The 17,000-nt window shown below is 40.4% G+C and overlaps 1 protein-coding gene across 1 annotated transcript in view; it reads left to right on the forward strand.

Annotated features, from left to right (window-relative positions):
- Positions 1–6,839: 6,839 nt before the first annotated feature.
- Positions 6,840–17,000, forward strand: part of CACUL1 (CDK2 associated cullin domain 1) — a 69,509-nt gene continuing 59,348 nt past the window's right edge. Inside the window, exon 1 of the mRNA XM_041740876.1 lies at positions 6,840–7,544. Coding sequence (XP_041596810.1) covers positions 7,178–7,544 — 367 coding nt within the window. The 5' untranslated portion in view covers positions 6,840–7,177. The remainder of the gene's footprint in view (positions 7,545–17,000) is intronic.

A 17,000-nucleotide genomic window follows, 5' to 3' on the forward strand; every position in this document is an offset into this window, starting at 1 on the left:
CTCAAGCAGAAACACAAAATCCTCAATAGGACTTGTATTACCTAGCTATTACTTCCTCTCCTTTACCTTTTCTCCATATGCCATATCCCCTTCCCTCTCCCTCACTCCACTTGAGTCTCATTACTTTAAGTTCCTAGATGATGACAAATGCCTTTTCTCACATTGATTCTTCTATCTGGAATGTTCTTTCCCTAAACTGCTGATTGATGAACTTTCACCCTCCTTTCATCTTAGCAGAAATATGCTTTTTCAGAAAAATTCTCCTGATCATACAAAGTAAAATAATTTTGTTATGTCTTTTCATTGCATCTAGTATTTTCCTTGTCATGCTTTGGGTCATGTGGTTAATTGTTTAATACTTGACATCTTGGTGGAATGAAAACTCCATGGGAGGCAGAAACACTTTTTGCCTGTTTATTCTCCTAGCCCCAGCATGTGCCTGGACATGGAAAGATTTGTGAATGACTGAGTGAAAGGCAGAGGCCTGCAACAAGGTGCTGATATGAAGGACTTTAATTCTGCAGCCTCCTTCAGCCTAAGCCATTTTCTTCAGCTTCTAAATTCACCATGTTTACAGGGAGAATCTGTATCACTATCTGTTTCCCTGCCAGGATGAAATTTAGGATTCAGATGCTAAGATGTAAAAGGAAGGAACAAAATTCAACATGGAAAGAAATACTGAATAGTGAATACTCCCCCGAGTGGCTACACATTTTCACTGTAAGCAGTAATCTCAGTGAAACTATTAAGGCTTGGGTTATTTTCTATGTCTCTAATCCTCTTGCCTTCTAATCAAGATCATTCCAATAGCTTTATACATTTAGACTTCCAATTGCATTATACATCACAAGTCATTTCTTTGTCAAATGCTGTATTGGTCCATTATAATCTCCTAGGGATTAAAAAGAGCATTCTTCTTTATCCTGATATAGGTTATCTCTATCAAAGTCATGTTTTTAAGTTTTCCATGCTAATATTTTCATGAAATTAATAGTAAATTTAAAGTAAAACAGCAATTAAAAGAACTCATTTATATGCTGTGTGTTGTCTACTACATCTTCTTTGATTCAATTAGTTCTTGGCTACCTAGATGAGGCATGTATATAGTCTTTGGATTTTTTCACATACTTTTTCTTGTCTTCTTTCCTCTTCTTGTTCACCTCTGAGCAATGTCTTCCTCCACTAACAATGCAAGAATTAGGAGGGTAGAATAGATAAAAAGGTGTAAAAATGGCAATAATAAACTTTGCTTTCTCTTAGGGAAAAATATATCTTACCGTACAGATAATACTTTAAGAGCTGACTAAAGAAAAAAGAACTGTTAATATGAATAAGATTTCAGGTAACTTCAGCTAGTCACACATGTATTTATTCAAAAGTACTGAACAATCACAATGAACTATTCCATGAGAAAAGTGACATGAATGTATTTAAAACTGAACAAAGACTAATTCTTAATGACAAAGTCTCTGTGCTCCACCCTCTCCAAGTTTTAACTATTTTAGACAATTAGCCATATTTTTATCTAATTAGTTTGTACACAAGTTTGCATGCATATATTGATTAGGAAGGTGCTAATGGAGGGGGCAGAGTGGAGAGGCTTGGATGAGGTTATGTAGTGGATAGGCTCCAGGAGCTCAGGTACTTGGGCCTCTAATGGGCACTGTTGCATACCCAGCATTTATTTAAACCTCTCCACTTGGCCCCAAATTTTGTTCTGGTATCCATTCTTCATTTCTCAGCCAATGTACTTAAGGAGAAGCCGATTCCACTCTAGGATCCAGGTGTGGGCCTTATTTTCTAGGAATAAATCCATACCCTTTCCAGTAAATGGCTCTGGAATATGTCTACATGTCATGTGAATCAGTTGTGGAAGAGGAGCCAGTTCAGCACTAGAGGAAGTTTGCTGGGGACTTCTGGGGAAGAACTTGCTTGCTCATAATAGACCGCTAACAGAAGTTATGGGTCCTCTTCTTCTTTTTTTTAAAAGATCTTATATATTTATTCATTTATTTTGAGAGAGAAAGAGATAGAGTGCAAGCAGGGGGTGGGGCAGAGGGAGAGAGAAAATCTCAAGCAGACTCCAAGTGGGAGCGCAGAGCTGGACTCAGGGCCAAAATCAAGAGCCAGTCGCTCAACTGACTGATCTACCCACGTGCTCCAGGCCCTCTTCTTCTTGGCATCTTATCCATGTTTAAGAGGCCCGGGGCTGTGACGGTCAGGCTATTTACCAATAGCCTGAGGATGGAACTAATGAAAGAGGAGAGCAAGACAAAGACCATGGCAGAAAATGGAGCTGGAGCCCTGGCTGAACTACACTTTTCCTTTGCCCTGCTTAGACCTTGTCAGTCTGGTAGTCAATGAATAATAGCCTTGATTTTTACACAATTTTTACTTGAGAATTGTGTTTCTGGGAGCCAAGAGGTACATTTTAATGTATAGAATCCCAATTTATACTCCCCCCCCAATACATACTTTTAAAATGTTGTGTATTTACTTATTTATTTTCTAAAAGAATTTACCTGAGAGAGTGAAAGCACAAGCAGGGGAAGGGACATGGGGAGAGGGAGAAGCAGACTCCCTGCTGAGTGGAGAGCCTGATGCAGGGCTCAATCCCAGGACCCTGGGATCGTGACTTGAGCTGAAGGCAGATGCTTAACCGAGTAAGCCACATAGGTGCTCCTCTTGTGTTTATTTTTTAAACTTAAAGGTTTAGAATTTTTTTCTGATTATAAAAATACATTCATTATAGAGAATGTAGAAAACATTGGAAGATACAAAGAAGATTAAATCCACCCATAAACCCATTATCCTAGATAACTGCTATTAGTATTTCGTTTTTTTTTTAATTTTTATTTATTTATGATAGTCACACAGAGAGAGAGAGAGAGAGGCAGAGACATAGGCAGAGGGAGAAGCAGGCTCCATGCACCGGGAGCCCGACGTGGGATTCGATCCTGGGTTTCCAGGATCGTGCCCTGGGCCAAAGGCAGGCGCCAAACCGCTGCACCACCCAGGGATCCCTGCTATTAGTATTTTGAATCAGCCTTCTCTTTATGTATACAAACTTATGATGTAGGTTGGCCAGGTCAGAGGACCCAGAGCAGGTCCCACATGACCAGCCTAGGGGTCCTTGGCTTTGCACAGGATGGAAATCAAGTGCAAGCCAAGAAGAAAAGCAGTTTATTGAAGACATAGAAAAGATACAGAGTATTCAGAAGACTTAGAAAGTAAAAGGAGCAGGAGTCTTGTCTTTGCTCAGGGGTCTGGAGTTTTTATTAAGGCTGGTGATGTGGTGTACATGTGCTCCTAGGCATCCAGGACAGGAACTGGTAGAGCAAGGATGAGCACTCAGGTGTCCTCCATAAAGCACTTATGCCCTGGAACCAGGGGTCTTGGCATTAAAGGTGTTTGGAGTCAGTGGTCTTGGAGAAGTTTATAACCCTGCCCTGTTACCCCTTAGATGTTATGTATTGTGGTGAAGATTCCAAAGAAATCATTAACTCCTTGACCTTTATAAGAAGGACCTACATTAAGGCTTTGTATAAGGCAGGGGTACAGGCCCTAGCAAGAATAGAAGCAGGAAAAGGAGCGAAAAAAAAGATGGCTTTTTTCCCCATGGGGTCCCTTTATGTATATATTTATAAATGTACATACATATATATGTATATATATATAATTAACATATTTTTATTTATATATATGAATACATATATTGGCTTTTTTCATGAGGTCCCATATATATACTTATATATATCACATCAGGATTTATACATATCCTGGTTTAATGAAACTGATAACCTAGTGGGAAATAGAAATCAACCAACCAGGAATCCCTGGGTGGCTCAGGGGTTTAGTGCCTGCCTTCAGCCCAGGGTGTGATCCTGAGACCCGGGATTGAGTCTCACATCAGGCTTCCTGCATGAAGCCTGCTTCTCCCTCTGCCTGTGTCTCTGCCTCTCTTTCTCTCTGTGTGTCTCTCATGAATAAATAAATAAAATCTTTAAAAAAATCAACCAACCTAAAAGCCAAACAGATTAATACCTGCAACTATGGGAGCTTGTAGTAATTATTAACCTGTGTTATAACTGTCCATTGTTGGGTCAGTGGCTGCTAGTAATGTTATTCCCTATCTTCATATCCTAGAACAAATTATCTAAGATTTTAAGTTAATAGCTATTAAAATACAATATGCTTTTATGTGTAATTTAATAATGTCTCATAATGTCCATAAAAACAACCAGTTATCAATATATTCATTTGGTTTCCCTTTGGTAGGTGGTATTTCTTCTTATTTATGGCAAATTGCACCCTGTTAGTGATTGCTTAGCTCCAATCATCATTAGATTTTCCCCCAATGGTGCATTTAATTACAACTAAAATGAATGTCTTATACTGGTCATTTTGGCAGTATACATACAAAGGGTTCAGTGTTCAACAGTGTGCTGGGTAAAAACCTCTGGAGTAGGGCCTTGCTAGGATGGAAGCTACTTTCCTAAGATAGTACCAATCCCTTAAATTCTAAATGTTTTCCAATTTCCGTTATGATTTTTCTGACCCATGAGTTGATTGGAAGAAAGAGTAGAAATATGAAGGTTTACTAGCTGCCTGTTGGTTATTGATTTCTACTTTAAATACATACTGGTCAGAGAATGTGGTTGCTATGATACCAATCCTTAGATGTTGTAGAGAGACCTGCTTTATGACCCAGTATGTTCAATTTTTGTCAACTTTTCACGTATTCTTGTGTATTTCTGTTCTACGGTTTTTGAGTGCAATGTTCTGTTTGTACTCATTAAATTAAGCTTGGTAATTGTGTTATTCAGCTCTTCTAGTTCCTTAAAGGCTTTTTGTCTCCTTGATCTACCTATTAGTTTCCTGCGGTACTGTAACAAATTACCACAAGTGGTATGGTAAACAACAGAAATGTACTCTCTCACAGTTCTGGAAGCTAGAAGTCTGGAATCAAGGCATTGGCAGGATGGAATTCTCTGGAAACTCTAGAGGGAGAATCCATTCTTTGCCTCCTCCAGATTGGGGTGGCTGTTGACATTTGAGTGGGAATGTAGCTTTATCACTCCAATCTCTGCTTCTAGGGTCACATTATCTCCTGTTTTGTCTTCTCACATCTCCCACTGCCTTTCTCTTAGGAGGACACTTGTCATTGGTTTTATGGCCTACTTTGCTAATCCAGGAAGATCTCATCTCAAGAGCTTTAATTTCATCCTCAAAGACCCTGTTTCTAAAATACGGTAAAATTCACGGGCTCCAGGGATAAGGACACGGACATATCTTTTGGGGTACTATTCAAACCAAACCACTGCAATCCAGAGAGATGTGAAAATAACCTACCGTGATGGTAGATTTTTTCTTCTTCTTGTGCTTCTGTCAACTTTTGCTTCATATATTTTGTGACCGTCTTATTAGAGATAGATTTGTGATTTGTATTTTCCTTGTGTATTGAATATTTTATTACGTAGAGACCTCTATCTCCAGGCACACCAAGCCACTCCCCTAAATAGAAAGTCTATTGATGATAAATGATCAGTTGCTATTTGTCTGCAAAAGATTATGTTTGCCGTTTTCCATCTTCTTTTTTGCTGTGCACAGAATTCTAGGGTTACATTTTTTTCCACCCTTAGCATTTTACTCAATTATCTTTCACTAAAAAAAAATATTCCCCAAATTTCCCAGGGCCAGAAAATTAGTATAGTTCCAGGCTCAGGGAATTAAAAACAGACACTGCTTCAAAAAAATATGTGCCATTAGTATGTGGGAAGCACTGTCTAAAATTAAATCATCATTAAGTGATTGGTAAACAGATCCACTAAGTATAGCACAGAATATAGTGGGAAAACATATGCAGAGAAGCCGAAATAAATGTGGACATTGAAATACATCCGAGACCATGATTTCTCAGTGGCTGAAGTGATTCTTCACACTCATTACACATCTGTGGAAATACAGATTCATCACCTGCTAGAGAAAAATGTAACAACAGGCTTTTCTGACAACTTTACCAGCCAGTAGCCAGGACGAGCTCCACAATAAACCATTATAATAACGTTTAACCTCATATAATATACTGCTATTGCTGTAGTTCGGGAATGCAGAGAAATTCAAGAAATTATAGTTACATAAGCTCTCCTTTTTTGCCCCTCAGGACTCTCATACGTAATCTCAAATTTGTAGTCACATTTGTTGAACACTGTGTGAAGCTTGGCATTTAAAAATTCAAAATTCCTGGCCTCAGTGTATGGAGAAGTTAAGGAACTTAAAAAAAAAAATCCACAAATAGCTCAAACGCCTTTTTTTTTTTTTTTTAGTCACCTTGCTATGTTTCGGTTTTTATTCTTGGTTTTGAGAGTTTCGGTAGTGTGGGCTGAAGCCCACGAGCAGAGCATCAAGGGCCACCCAGAGCATCCCTCCCATTTGTCATGTGCGGACCCAGGCCTCTCGGGGGCCCCGTCGTCAACCAAAGCCCCGGCCGGCGAGAGCCTTCGCACATGTGGTGTGCGAAGACCCGGTAAATCCGGCGGGCGTTAAGAAAAACCCCACCGACACGGGGGCCTGCGCCGCCGCGAACGCCAGCGGGTTTGGGGCGCATCTTCAGCAGCCGACCAGGCTCCGGTCGTCCTGGCAACCGGACAGAGGACGCGCGTGCGCACTCTCTTGTCACGTGGGTCCGGCCTGGGAGGGGGGCGGGCGGGGGTGGGGGATCGACGTCGGCGCCTCCGACCCGGGGCCCCTCCCCTCTCAGCGCGGGGCCAGCCGAGGCGGGCCAAACCTCTGCCCTTTTGCGTGGGGGTGACTCACAAGCTCCTGCCCCTTTTCTGCTTTCTCCTGGCTCGGTCCTCGCACCACGTGCCCTCCTGGCCGCGCCCCCAGCTGCCCTTTCCAACTGCCTGTTGGACGTTGCTGCAAAATGTCGTGAGGGGCGCTGCGCTTTACGGCTGCCTCTCCCAGGCTAGAGCCCGGGAGCGCCCACCGCCGTCAGCCGTGTCTCTCTAGAGTCGGCCCGGCGGACGCGGGGAGCCCCGGCGCGCCGCTGCCTGCCCCGCCGCGCCCGCGCCGGCCGCCGGCGATGTGAGCTCGCGGAGGCCGCGGTGCCCCCTGGCCCGGGGTTGCGACGGGCGGCAGGTGCCTGTGAGGCGGGCGGGTGCTGGGGGCCTGCAGGATGGAGGAAAGCATGGAAGAGGAGGAGTGGGGCAGCTACGTGGCGATGATGGACGACCAGAACCACAACAACTGGGAGGCCGCGGTGGACGGCTTCCGGCAGCCCCCGCCGCCCCCGCCGCCCCCCTCGTCCATCTCGGCCCCCGCGCGAGAGCCGCCGGGGGGGCCGCTGCTGGCGGTGCCCGCGGCCTCGGTGGACAGGAAAGGCCCCAAGGAGGGGCTCTCGATGGGGCCGCCGCCCCCGCCCGAGGCCAACGGGGTGATCATGATGTTGAAGAGCTGCGACACGGCCGCCGCCGTGGCCAAGGCGGCCCCCGCCCCCACCCCCAGCTCCACCATCAACATCAACACCTCCACCTCCAAGTTCTGTGAGTCCAGCCTCTCCCCAGCAGCCTTGGCTTTTCTCCTCCCCGCCCGGACGCCGAACCCACCCTTGTCGGCCAGCCCTCCTGCTTCCTTTGTTTCAGGCCTGGGTCTCCCCTCCCTTCCCCTCCCCTCCCCGCCCCCCCCGCCCCCCCCGCCGCCCTGGGTGTCTGCGGCCAGCGCCGGAGCGGCCCTGGCTCCTCGTGTTACCTGGCCTAGAGGCGGCCTGGTGCGCACGCAGCCCCAAGTTCTCCCGCAGATGCGATCCTTAGCACAGCTGGCGAGCTCGCCAACATTAAGGAGCTCTTTTCTTCTCCGTTTCCCCCTTAAAAGTTTCGCCCTGAACGTTAAGGGGGAAAACCAGGCCCTCTGAGCTTCGTTAGCAAGAGTCCTTTTTTTTTTTTTTTTTGGTAGCCGGAGAGAAATCTGGCAATTATTCTTGTGCTTTTAGCCAGTCTGCGTTAAACAACTCAGGAATCGGAGACCTGAGCAATGTCTACACCTCGTTCTTTTTCCTTCTTCGGTGTGCCCCTTCTGTGTCCTGATAGGGGAAAAAATGTAGGAGGTGCTTCTTGGGGGTGAGGGGGACACACCACTGTGGTCGGGAGCGACATCCGTTTTGAAGCCAATAACGTATAAAATCAGTCTTGAAAGCCTACACTCCTAAGAAAAAGCCATTTTCAGCGTGTGTCCCAAGTCCAAGATCACGTTGAGGGTTGAACTTTATGTTAGTGAGCTGTCTTAGCTGTTCAATTGCCAGCAGGAAGATTGAAGACCAAAATCTTGTTTTGTATTTGTAATCCGAAACTGTCCCTAAGAGGTAGGCTTCTATAGCTAGGGGGAAAAAGTGCTTTTTTTTTTTTTTTTGCTTTGAGTGGGTTTTCTGGAGGTGCTGGTAGTGGTGAAAAGTGACCATGGCAGCCAGATTTTTACTCTCCTATTAATAACTGCAGGTTTTGAATGGCATCTGGTAAAGCAACTGGAGATTTCATTTCTAGTTACTAATTTTATCAAGCGGTACCAGTGATTGTCCAATTAGCTGTGCAGAGAAAATATCTGCCTTGATTAAGATATAAAATTACAGCTTTACACTTTTAGTTTTTTTGGTGGGAACAGCACATAACCTAATTTATTTGCCTTCAGGATAAAGCTTTGGTCAAAGACATTTGTGTGGACGTATGGTTGGTAAGATTCGGATAGGATTTTTTTTTTGTATTATGCATATATGCATATGTGAGAATAATACATAGTTTGTGTATTGAAGTCTGTATAGGTGAAACCAGGCCTTAAGTGGCCTGGTGACTTATCTAAATGCTGACGGAAGCTTGTTTTAGTGCTTAAAGGGTTCAGTTAAAGAGTTCAGAAAACACCAAGTTGAGAGCAGAAACCAATGAAATTAGGAACAAAAGAAAAATTTGCTAAACCAAAGGATTGTTCTTTGAAGATTAATAAGCTAGATAGACTTCTGATAAGATGGATCAAGAAAAGAAGACGCAAATATAAAAAATGGGGAATAACTACGAGCATGAGAATTTTTCAAAAAAACTTAATGAACTCCTATAGGTTAATAAATGTGAGAGCCTAGATGAAAAGCGTAAATTCTTAGAAAAATACAAGCTGAAAGTTGGTATCAGAAGGAGTGGATAGCTTGAACTAATAAATATTTAGCAAACTGAAATGGTAAAGACCTCCCCTTTCAAAAACTGGACAGAGGTCAGCGAGTTGCATTGAATGTTAAGTAACAATTTTTTTTTACAAGTCCTTCTAGGAAATAGGGAAATAAAAAGATGCCTAGCTCAGTTTACAAGGTTAGCGAAATCTTGATTTTACAACTAGGTAAGGACAATATGAGAAAATTATAGATCTGCTTCAGTTATTAGCATAGATATGAAAACCATATGTCATGTTTAACAGTATGTTAAAGGAATCACGATCCGTGGAGTTTTAAGAACGTAGATATGAGCATCTCTTTACTGTTATTGTATCTCATTATTAAACTTGAGAAAAATCATGGATATCATAAAAAAATTAGATAAGATTCAACAACTGTATATGATAAAAACTCTTAGCAAGCTTGGAATATGAGATAAATAGATCAAGGTCATTACCAAAAATCTGTAGCAAATAATAATACTTAATGGAGAAATTATATAGATAACATTCATTTTGAGATCAGTAACAACAAGGATGTCCTCTCTCACTATTATTGTTTAACATGGTTAGAAAACGCCTAGCTACCACTACAAAGGGGAAAAATAAATAGAAGGATAGGAAGGGAAGCATAAAAACTCATTATTTGTGAATTTTATTTTATTTTTTCAAAGATTTATTTATTTATTTATTCATGGTAGACAGAGAGAGAGGGAGAGAGAGGGAGAGAGGCAGAGACACAGGAGGAGGGAGAAGCAGGCTTCATGCCCGGAGCCCGACTCGGGACTTGATCCCAGGACTCCAGGATCATGCCCTCCGCCAAAGGCAGGCGCCAAACCGCTGAGCCACCTAGGGATCCCCTATTTGTGAATTTTAGTACTTAACTAGAAGGACCATTAGAATTCAGAGAAACTATTAGAACTAGTAAGAGTTTAGCAGGGTTACTGGATTGAAAGTCAAGCTACAAAAATTTGTAGCATTCACTACACTAGCAATAACCAACTAGTAAAGGTAGTCAGAAGTAAATATTGTATACAATAAAAGCATCAAAATTATAAAGTGTCTAGGAATTAACACGAGTACATAAGAACTTTAAGAAGAAAATTTTAACAACTTTAATAAGGAACTAGAAGAGGATCTAAGTAAGGAAAAACTTCCCATGTTTTGAGATATGTTTGTTTATTATTATGAGGGTCAGTTTTCTTCATTTTAATCTGTAAAGTTCGATTAACACTGCCATCAAAATTTCAGTTGGTGTGTCTAAACTGGTTTGTAACCTAAATCTGAAATCCGTATGGCAGATGGAATAAAGTTTGTGAAGAGCTAAAGCAATCCTAAAGATTTGTTTTGGTGGGGCTTGCCTTATCAGAAATTAAGATACTGTTTGAAGGCTGTGGTAATAAAAACTGTAGTGCAAGCGTATGAACAGAAAAAATAGACTTGGAGAACAAATTAGCAGAGCCTTACCCATATGTGTTCAGGAACTTAAGGGTAGCATAAATCATTGGAGAAAGGAGTCATGTTAGGAAGAGTGGCTCACTATATGGAGGGAAAAAAATCTTACACTACAGACAGGATTGGTTATGGATAAATTTTAAACGTGAGAGAAATTATAAAATTAATGGGAGACATTGTTGAAGAGGCTCTTTGGAGGACTTCTTAGGAGGACTCTTAAAACTTCAAAAATTTATAAAGGTAAAAAAATAATGACTGATTATATACAAATTAAAGATTTTTCACTCAGTGAAAGACAAGAAAGAATGAGAGAAGGTATTTGCAGTGCCCAAACTTGATAAGGAGTTAATATGTAGACCAGACAGGGAAGTACACATCACTAAAAAGAGGGCAGCAACTTCTGTAGGAAAATAGGCAAAGGGTATTAATAAGTAGGTTACAGAATAGCAAATGTTAACATGCATAGAAAGATGTTTGGAATTATTAAGTAATCAGAGACCTGCAAATTAAACGAGTAATAGTGCCTTCCTACCTGTTAGATTGGCAAAGAGTAGAGAGCTGGATGGCACCAAGTGTGGGTGGGGATACAGGATTTGCTGGCTGAACTAACAATGTAGTGGCTCTGTGAGGTGTCGAGATGCCCACAGTCTCTGTGGACCAAATAATGAAAGCTGGAGTGTTGAAGCCCTGAGCTATGACAGTCAAAGTGAATTTCTGGATTGTAAGATGAAAACAGCTTCTGGTGGTCTGTTTTTGGAATAGGTAAAAAGAAAGCATTTTTTTAGCTTGATGGATGCAAACTAGGTGCCAGGGATTGTGTTTATTTGTCCTAGTAGAGACCATATCTGGAACTACTACGATTGGAGTCACCACTTCATTTGGTTTACTGTAATCCACAGTCGTTCTCTAAGATCCATGTCCTCTGCACTGGCTCAGTAGGTTAGTGAAACAAGGTTCAGACAATCCCCATCCCACCATCTATTTTTAAGTCTTTTAAGTTGATATTGTCCTCTCCAGTTTCAGAGATGTACTTTTGCTTTGGGTTTATTATTTTGTTAGGAAGCGGCGCAGCTAGGGGATTTTACTTGGCCCTTCTGACACTGATGATAACCCTTACTCCATAGTTTAGGGAGCCTTTAACTGTGTGTTCAAGGACTGGGGAAATTATAGGGTGGGTCCATGGATTCACTGGGCCTACTGTAAGATGGATTGAAGCCAAAACAGTCTTTCTCGATATGACATCACAGCTTCTGATCTGACTGGTTTACCACAGTGACGATCTGGTCCCTAAGAGTTAGTTTGGGCTTAGAGCCAGTGTTGAGTAACTCCTAAAAAGCCCAAGTGATTTTGTTTCCCACATGCACTGTCTCCTTGATGAAAACTTCCATATTCTATTGGAACCTCCATTCATCTAGGAGGAAGACTTCAAGTATGCTCCTTTATGCAAATTTTGTAGGGTCCTTCCTTAGTGGAACCCATTGTCTCCTTTTCTCCAAGGGCTCTGTGTCTTTGAACAAACTCAGCCTGTATATTAGGTGGCATGCTATAATTCTTACATTGTAGCCACTTAAGTCAGGCCTCAGTTTGATATATCTAGGGTTTTTTTTTTTTTTTAAGATTTTATTTATTTATTCATGAGACAGAGAGAGAGGCAAAGACATAGGCAGAGGGAGAAGCAGTCTACCTGCGGGGAGACTGCTGTGGGACTCCATCCCAGGACCCTGGGATTATGCCCAGAGCCAAAGGCAGATGCTCAACCACAGAGCTACCTGGGCATCCTGAGTTTTTTGGTTTTCTTTTCTTTTTTTCTTCTCATCAGGTGGTACCTTACCATCAAGAATATTGCCCATGTGTTTTTCTTTAGATCACCATGGTTAGCTATCACCAGAGATCCAAACCATTCTGATTACAGTTTTGGTCCTCTTGCCTATTATAACCATGCCTACTTTATAAATCTCAGGATTAAGTGCTTCTACTTATTCTTTGTCACTCTGGGAATCCCACTATCCTGTTGAAATCAGGGAGCCCTTTTAATGGCACTATTGCCCATCTATAACCTAGAACTACAAAGGACAGCCACCACAGCAGTTTTCACTACATCCTTCACCAGTATATTTATTAATTCCTTGATGAAGGGTCTTCTTGGAGGACATTTAAGTGTGTGTGTGTGTACCATGTGTGTTGAATATGATAAAAATACACATTATTGTCTTTGTAAGTCTGGATTGATTCATTCTACATGCTGAGGAATATCTGGTGTTCCAACCTCTTCTTTCCTCTTCCTCATTCTCCTTCACTTCCTCCTTTTTCCTTTGTCCATTTCCTCTTTCTTATACACCTTTTTTCCTTTGTCCATTTACATCCAATAAATTGTACTCATTTGAGGCATAAAATTTTATCTAGGATATAAACAAGCTAAAAGCTAGCCTGTTACTGTTACTACTGAATGCTGGAATAAGCCAGGAGACTTTTTTTTTTTTTTTTTGGCCAGGAGACTTCTGAACCAGAGAAAGAAATATGTTATTCATGGCCAGCAAATAGTGTGAAAATCTGCATATTTGCATAGGTTCCTCTGCCCCCAAATCTCCCAGAGGCAATACAGTATGGCCAAGGTGGATGCTCCCTCATTGGGTTTGTGTTGCAGCTGAAGAATATTGAACTTGGGGAATCCACTGCTTTTATAGAAAGCAGTAAGCGATCTTGCTCTTTGTTCAGGGGAAGACATTACCTCATCTTTCAAGGTTACCAGCTATAGAATGAGTCAAGTTCAAGAGCAGTTGGTCTGGGCTTTGCAATCTTAGCACACTCAGGAAGACATACAGGGGTGCAAGAAGCCCAAGGAAGACTATCTCTCCAACGGTAACCACTAAAACAATCAATAGATCATTTTCATCACTAAAATCCTTTTTATGCTCTTTACTTTCAGTACTCCTGCCCCTACCTTTCTGCTTTCTGTTAACTGAGTTTTCTTATAAATGGTATCTTACAATCTATATTATTTTATGCTTGGCTAGTTTCCTTCACCCTGTTTTTGAGATTCATAAACATTCTTGCATGTTACTTCTTTTTAGGACTAAGTTCTGTTTTGGCAGGGGTATAACACAAATCGTTGATCTGTTCATATGCTGGTGATCATTTGTATTTCTCCAATTTGGGTCATTATGAATAAAGCTGTTATGAACCATCATGTAGGTTTGGTGTAGACCTATGTTTTCATACAAATACCTGTAAGTCGAATTGCTTGGTATTAGCTGTGTATTTAACTTTATGAGAAGCTGCTTACTTGCTCTTTCTCTCTCTGTCAAATAAAAAAAAAAATCTTAAAAAAAATAGGTAATGTGTAAAAGTTCCAGTTGCTCCACATACTTATTTATATTGGGTACATTTCACATCCTTGGTATTGTAAGCATTGTTTATTTTAATTTTAGTCTTTTTAGAGGGAGAATAGTAATATCTCGTTGTGGTTTTGTTTTGCATTTCTCTTTTATACATGCCATTGGCTTTTTCATGTGCTTATTGCCCTTGAATGTAATTTTGTTTGGGAATCTCTTTAAGTTTTTCTTGGGTTGTTTTATTGCAATAATTCATCATTAATTTTGGATACATATTTTTGTGAGATAATATGTATTGAGAATGTTATCTCTGGCTTTTCTTTTTTTTCTTTTTTAAAAATTTTTGCTTATTTATACATGAGAGAGACAGAGTGAGGCAGAGATACAGGCAGAGGGAGAAGCAGGCTCCCTTTGGGGAACCTGATTCGGGACTTGATCCCAGGACCCTAGGATCATGACCTGAGCCAAAGGCAGATGCACAACTGCTGAGCCACCCAAGCATCCCTTATCTTTTTATTCTTGACAACAGTCTGTGAAGAACAGAAGCTTTAAGTTTTGATGAAGTCCGACATCAATTTTTCTTCTATGGTTGTACTTTTTTTTATCCTAAGAAATACTTGCTTACCTCACAGGGAGATTTTTTTCCCTGTATTTTATTTTAGAAATTTGGGATCCCTGGGTGGCGCAGTGGTTTGGCGCCTGCCTTTGGCCCAGGGCGCGATCCCGGTGCGTGGAGCCTGCTTCTCCCTCTGCCTGTGTCTCTGCCTCTCTCTCTCTCTCTCTCTCTCTCTCTGTGACTATCATAAATAAATTAAAAAAAAAAAAAAAAAAAAATAAAAAAAAAAAAGAAATTTTATGATTTTAGCTTTTATGTTTAGATCTGTGATCTAAATTATGAGTTGATACCTGGTATGTCGTATGAGATAAGGATTGAAGTTCTTTTTTTCTTTTTTTGGTATGGATATCCAGTTTCAGCACCATTTATTAAAAAGATTATCCTTTCCTGAGTTACTTTGTTGAAAAATAACAGACCATATATGTATGGGTTTAAATTCCATTAATCTGTTCTTTGGTGTATCATTTATTATTGTTCAGTCTTCTTAATTGAATGGTTGTTTGATCATTATAGAATATCTGTCTATCTTTTGTAATATTCCTTACTGTGAAGGCTGCTTTTTTTTTTTTTGATAGCCGTGCCAGTTATTTTATTTTTTTAGGATCATTTACACAATATGTCTTTTCCTATTTTATTTTAACCTGTGTATTTAAGGTGCATTTCTTGTATGTAGCATATGGTTTTGTTTTGCTTTTTTAAATCTAGTATGACAACCTCTGCCTTCTTTAAAAAAAAAGGTCTCATGTGTTTTGAGAGAAAGTGCAAGTCAGGAGAGGGACAGAGGCAGAGGGAGAGAGAAAATCTCAAGCCGGCTTCCCACCGAGTATGGAGCCTGATGTGGTGTTTGATCCCAGGACTCTTAGATCATGACCTGAGCTGAAATCAAGAGTTAGATGCTTAATCAGCTAAACCACCCAGGTGCCCCAGCCTCTGCCTTTTAATTGGAGCATTTAGACCATTTATATGTAATGTAATTAATATGGTAGTGTTTAAAGCCACCATCTTTTGATTTCTTTGTTCCCTCTGTTCTTTTGTTTTTCATATTTTCTTTTCCTGTCTTTTTGCTTATTTTTTATGATTAATGTTTGTGTTCAGTTTGGCTTATTATCATGCTTTTCTTTGCCTTTTTTTAGTGCTTATTTTAGTATTTATAATATGAATAAACATATAATATACCTTCAAATATCAGACCACTTCACGTATAATGTAACAATATTGTATCAATATACTTCATTTCTCCCTCCCATCCTTTATTCTGTATTGCCATTGCCATGATCATCTACATAAAGCACGCATCAAATATACAGTTATTAACTTTGCTTAAAACATCCATGTATCTTTTTAAAAAATTGAGGTGAAATTCATGTAGCATAAAATGAATGAAGCTTTTTAAAGTGACCCATTCAGTGGCATCTAGTACATTTACACTGTTTTGCAGTCATCCCTTTATCTGGTTCCAAAACAATTTAAAAAAATATTTATTTATTCATGAGAGACACAGAGAGACAGGCAGAGGGAAAAGCAGGCTACCTGCAGGAAGCCTGCTGTGGGACTCAATCCCAGGACCCTGGGATCATGCCCTGAGCCAAAGGCAGATGCTCAGCCACTGAGCCATCCAGGCGTCCCTGGTTCCAAAACATTTTTATTGCCATCAAATAATATCTGGTACTTGTTTAGCGGTTACTTCTCTTTTCCTCCCTCCCCAAGCCTCTGGCATCCACCAACTTTCTGTCTATGGATACACCCGTTCTGGACATCTCAGATGAATGGAATCATCATATATGAAATATGTCTTAAATAATAAAAAACTGGAAAATAATTCTTTTTTGTTTAGTCAGATACTCTGTCACTCTTTTTATTCCTTTGTTTTGACGCAAGTTTCCACCGCTTTTCTTCTACTTTGAGAGCTTATATTAATATTTCTTATAGCACAGTTCTTTTGGCCTTGAATTTGTTCAGCTTTTCTTTGCAAAACTATTTTACTTTCATTTACTAAGGATATTTTTGCTGGATATAGAATTCTAGATGGACAATCTTTGTTTTTGTTTTTGTTTTTCAACACTTTCAAGATGTTTTTCCATTGTCTTCTGGCCTGCCTTGTTTCTCTAAGAAATGCCTGTGTAGTCTTATCTTTGTTCCTCTCTCCAACTTGTCCTTTTTTTCTGACTGCTCTTAGGATTTTCATTTATGGCTTAAATTTTCAGCAACTTAATTGTTAGGTTCCTTGGGTTAGGGTTTTCTTGATGTTTATTCTTTTTATTGTTCATTGAGCTGCTTGGATTTGTAAGGTTTTAGAGTTTGTCAAATTTGGAACATAAATTATATATATAATTAATTACATATTAATTATAATTATATATAATGAAAAAATTTTTTTTAAAAAATCATTCACCCCTTACACATATGTT

The sequence above is a fragment of the Vulpes lagopus genome, chromosome 2 (assembly GCF_018345385.1).
Source record: "Vulpes lagopus strain Blue_001 chromosome 2, ASM1834538v1, whole genome shotgun sequence".
Taxonomy (NCBI): Eukaryota; Metazoa; Chordata; class Mammalia; order Carnivora; family Canidae; genus Vulpes; species Vulpes lagopus.